Source organism: Pseudopodoces humilis, chromosome 7 (genome assembly GCF_049639895.1).
Source record: "Pseudopodoces humilis isolate 2021_Gansu_Grassland_sample_001 chromosome 7, ASM4963989v1, whole genome shotgun sequence".
Classification (NCBI taxonomy): domain Eukaryota; kingdom Metazoa; phylum Chordata; class Aves; order Passeriformes; family Paridae; genus Pseudopodoces; species Pseudopodoces humilis.
This window is the reverse complement of record NC_142206.1, coordinates 55,586,835-55,591,569: the sequence shown is the minus strand read 5'-3', so window position 1 is coordinate 55,591,569 and position 4,735 is coordinate 55,586,835. Positions and strand designations below refer to the sequence as shown.

At 50.3% G+C, this 4,735-nt stretch overlaps 1 protein-coding gene across 1 annotated transcript; it reads left to right on the top strand.

Annotated features, from left to right (window-relative positions):
- The first annotated feature begins 2,352 nt into the window (after nt 1–2,352).
- LOC102108681 (inositol 1,4,5-trisphosphate receptor-interacting protein-like 1) lies at nt 2,353–4,391 on the top strand. The gene is made up of 2 exons (XM_005520372.2): nt 2,353–3,757; nt 4,351–4,391. Exons 1-2 carry the CDS (start codon nt 2,353–2,355, stop codon nt 4,389–4,391), a joined length of 1,446 nt encoding a protein of 481 aa, XP_005520429.2.
- The last annotated feature ends 344 nt before the right edge of the window (nt 4,392–4,735 follow it).

Genomic DNA, 4,735 nt, shown 5'->3' with positions numbered 1-4,735 from the left:
ACTTCAGCAGCCCATAATCTGTTGTCCTCACATGCATGGTGAAGGTTTTGCAGAAAATTGTGTGGACATTTGACAGAGGTGTTCCACAGACTAAGGGAATGATGGCTGTCTGTATGTCTGTCAGAGAAATGGGGAAAGTGATAAAGTGTGTGGGGAAGTGAGAGGCTTAGCATGACATAAATGCTATGGGTTAAAAAGTGGATATTCTGGTTTCAGCATACAGCATATGGTTAATTTCTTATCAGTAGCTGCTCCAGTGCTGTGTTTTGGATTCAGTATGACAATGATGCTGGTAACACACTGATGATCTGGTTAGTGCTAACAGTCCAGTTTATCCAAAATCAAGGACTTTCTTGTGCCCTGTGCTCTGCCAGTGAGGAGATACAAAAACCACAAATCCAAAAAGCTGGGAGGGAGGAGCACAGTTAGGACAGGTGGCCCAAACTGGGCAGAGGGATATCCCATAGGCCGTGATGGCCAGTATATAAAATGGGGGAGTTACCTGGAAGGGGAGCTGATTGGTGTTTGGGAAAGGGTCTGGCATCAGTCAGTGCATGGTGATCAGCTTTATTGTGCATTACCTATTTTTATTTTTTGTTTTACTCTCTATTCTTATAAATTCTTCTAATTTATTTTCTTTCAATTTTTACCCTATTCTTATCTAAACTTACTGGTTTGCACTTAGATTTCCTCCTCAGATTCAACTTCAGTGAGAAACTGAAGTGGTTTAGGAGTGTGGGGATGGGAGAGGAGAGTGTGGGGTTGGAGATGGAAGTGTGGGGTCTGGGAGTGACTGGCTTCAAGGTGCTCAGTTGGCAGCTGGACAGCACCTCATAGCTTCTTTTTCTGAGCTGCCAGCAGAGCACCACAAGCAGCATCAAGATTCCAGCAGTGGACCAGAAATGCCATTGTAGCAAGGCAACCCAGAGCACAGGTCCCCATGATCCACCAGTCTGCTCCACAGCCTTGTGTTCCAGCTCCTGCAGCATCCAAGTCATCTGCTGGTTGAGGAACTCAGAACGGTGCTGCATGCGTTGGCGTGTGTCCTCATCCAGCTCATCATTGACCACCTTTGCATTCTGGAGGGTGGTTTTCACCAGCGTGACCAGGAACATTAGGACAGATATGACCTTCATGAGGACAGAGAGAAGGGTTTGACAGCTCTGCCTTTGTGTTCCATCTCTCATCCAGGGCAGTCTCTGGTCTGTGTGCACACTCACTCTGTCTCAAGTTGGACTTGGACAGTACTGCCTGCTGCTCTCATTTATACCTGTCATTGTGATGTCCCTTGTGATGTCGTTGGCACCAGAAACATCATGGCCAGGCCAGCCCTGCCCTTCATGCCCACCCCAGTTCAGACCCTTACAATGGCCCCAAGAAACCTAAGTCCTGACACCCACCAGATGCAGACCTCCGCTCTGGACGCAGGGCTCCAGGTGGGACCTCCTCAGGGCTGAAGCATCTCCCTCAGCCTACTGCTCGTTTCTTTGGAGGCAGCCCAGGATTTCACTGGCTTTCTGTGTGCACACTATTGGCTCATGGGCAGCCTTTCATCCACAAGAACCCCCTAGGCCTTCTCTGTACCCTGCACCAAGTGGTGTCACAAAGGCCCCCAGAGCACCCCCACAAGCACAGAGATCAGCATCAAGCGAGAAAAACATCCAGGAATTTGCATCATCCAATTTTATGTTCACCAGTGGTTCAGGGGAGCTTTGTCCTGCTTTGTGAAGGAAGTTTCTGGGGACCATTCAAGAGTGGTGGGCCTACATTTGGTGGGTGTTGGGACTTTAGTTTCTTGGGGCCATTGTGAGGGTCTGAGCTGGGGTGGCCATGAAGGGCAGGGCTGGCCTGGCTGTGATGTCTCTGGTGCCAGTAACATCCCAGGGATGCCACAACAAGGGGTGTGTAGGCAGTGTTGCCGCAGTACCAGGCCAGGCTGGCCTGGCTGTGATGTCTCTGGTACAAGTGACATCACAAGGGAGCAGGTATAAATGCAGCAGCAAGCAGCACTGCCCCAGGCCAGCCCGGACGAGCACCATGTGGACATACATGACCAGGTGCTGCACTGGATGAGGGTGAGACCACAAACACAGCCACCCAAAAGAGTGCTTCCAAGCCTGCATCCAGGGCCCAGCCCCTTCCAGGCACACCTTGCAAAGGGCACTGTGCTACCACTGGGACTGGGTGCAGGCTTTGCTGCCTGCCAGCTCCTTAGCCCCTTCTCCTTCCTGCCCACTGTTTCCCACCCCTTCTTCCCTTACTGCCAGCTCCCTTAATTTCTCTATTCTTCCTTCCCTCCCTCCCTCCCTTCTCAACCCCACTGCACACCTTTCCCTTCTCTTACAGGCTATAATGGTCATACTACTGCTCTTCTGGCTTGTGCAATGGATCTGCTATTATATCAAAGTGTACCTGGATAAGGATCTCAACCAGAGGACTGGGACGCTGCAGGAGTTTGTCTGCAGGACTGTGGAGCAGTGTGTTGGGTCCTGGGGAGCCATGCTCTGGGCTGCCTTGCAGCAATGGCTGTTCTGGGCCATTGCTGGAACCCTGGTGCTGCTCTTGGCACACCGCTGGAGGCTCAGGAAAAGGATCTCTGTGGTGGACAACAGGAGGGACTCAGAGAGAGAAGAAAGTGAGGAAGAACTTCCTACTGAGAAGAATATGATCTGGTTCATTTCAAGACACTACCAGTTGTCAGTGCCAAAGCTGGCCTCCGGGAGACGGGTGGTACAGGAGCTGCTGAGCGACCTTCTCCAAGTCTCCCATAGTCTCTTTTCAGACAGCTTCTTCCCAGCGCTGCAACCAGCCATTGGGGTGGGCAGTGCTTTTGAAGGATGGAGTCACCATAAGGAGGAGGATGTTGTCTACTGCATGTTTGTGCCCCTGAAGCCGCCCCATGGGCATGCCTTCCTCCTGGAACCAGACACCATGGGGGAGATGTCACAGAGAAGCATGCGCATCCGTGTGGAGCTGGTGTGCACCTGTACCAGAAAACAGCCTGACAGGAACATGCTGTGCTTCCTCCACCACTCTGAGGAGGAGCTGAAGAGAAATCAGATGGCCAGCCTTCTACATACCCTCTGTACTGGCCCTTACCTAGATGGGGAGAAAATTGCCCTCTGGTTCCAGACATTTGTAATCTCGGCCTGGTCAATGTTGCCTCAGTCCTGTCACTACAGCATGAAGGTGCTTCCCTCCTGCCGCTCCTGCAAGGTGAAGCTGATGAAAGCCTCTGGGAGAAGCTTTATTGTGGAGATAATATTTAGTGTGCAGCAAGGTGACTCGGATATCTTCCTAAGTAGCCAGCCTACAGAGGCCCAATTCCCTCCAAGCACGACATGGCTGGAGAGCTCTGCAGTGGCAGAGGCAAAGTTCTTCAGGCAGGTTGCCATGCAGGCCCCACCCCACAGCTGCCACCTCAAATGCCTGCGGCTCTGTGCTCGCGTTCTGGAGGATTCAGGCCTTTCTATCTATGCCTTGAAAACCTCAGTCATGCACCTTCTGACCTTGATCCCTCTGTCAGAATGGCAGCACAAGTATTTCCTGATGCGGGTGGATGACACCTTGAACTACCTGCGCTGTTGCCTAGAGGAGGCACGCCTCAAACATTTCTTCTTTGGCAATGAGGATATGCCTGAGGAGATCTCCTTGCCCCCAGCTTTCCAAGAGGCACAGCCTCTAAACCTCTTCCAGCACCTGGCACAAAATCCAGCTGCCCAGACTGAGGCATTGAATAAGTTTTATAAGTTTGAATGTGACCTCTTCTTTGGGTTTTGAATGAGACAACTGTAGAATCACAGAATCATAGAATTGTAGAACTGTAGAAGAGTAGAATCATTAGATCTCTAGGAAAATACTTCCATATAATTCTAACCATATTTTGACTTCCTGGGACCTTCGGTTGATGCAAAGTTTACAACAAATGGTGTGTTTGAACAAACACTGTACCTCTGAGCATCTGTCCATCAGCTTGGCATGGAATGCGACTGCTCAGGTACCTCAAAGTTGGAGATTATTTGGTAGAAGACCTGAAGTGGTGGGCCCTGGTTTCTCTGATTCCCTGGCTATGGCTCCCCCACTGTCACTGCTCCTACACTGGGGAAATAAGAAAAACTGGTCACCCTCCACAGCTGTGTTCACTGCCAAGTGGCATTTCAATGTTGCTGCCCTCCAGCTGCTTCTGCAAATGCCACTTTTGAGAGAGTCCATTCCTCCTGTGAGCTTTACTGGGTACAAATATGGCAATAAATGATATATTGGAGCAAACACAATGTGTGAATCTCCCTGCATCACTTTGTCAAGGAGCACTGGTATAGGGTACTGGCTGCTCAGCTGCTGCAGGGTCAGGGAGAGTCAGGCAGAAGAGCTGCCAGGTGGGCTGGGTATAGCACTTGAGGACAGAGTGGGCTGTGTGGTTGCAGGATTCCCTGTTGTTTTGGGTTAATCCCAGTAGGCAGTTTGGCATCAAACAACAATTTAACAATTTAAGAGTTGAAAGCAAGTAAATTAGAAGAATTTCTAAGGATGAAGAGTAAAAAACAAGAACAAGTGATGCACAATTCAATTGATTAGCACATGCTGACCAATGCCAGACCCTTTCCTGAACATTTATCGGCTCCTCTTCCAGGTAACTCCCCCATTTCATATACTGGCCATCACGGCCTATGGGATATCCCTTTGCCCAGTTTGGGCCACCTGTCCTAACTGTGCTCCTCCCTCCCAGCTTTTTGGA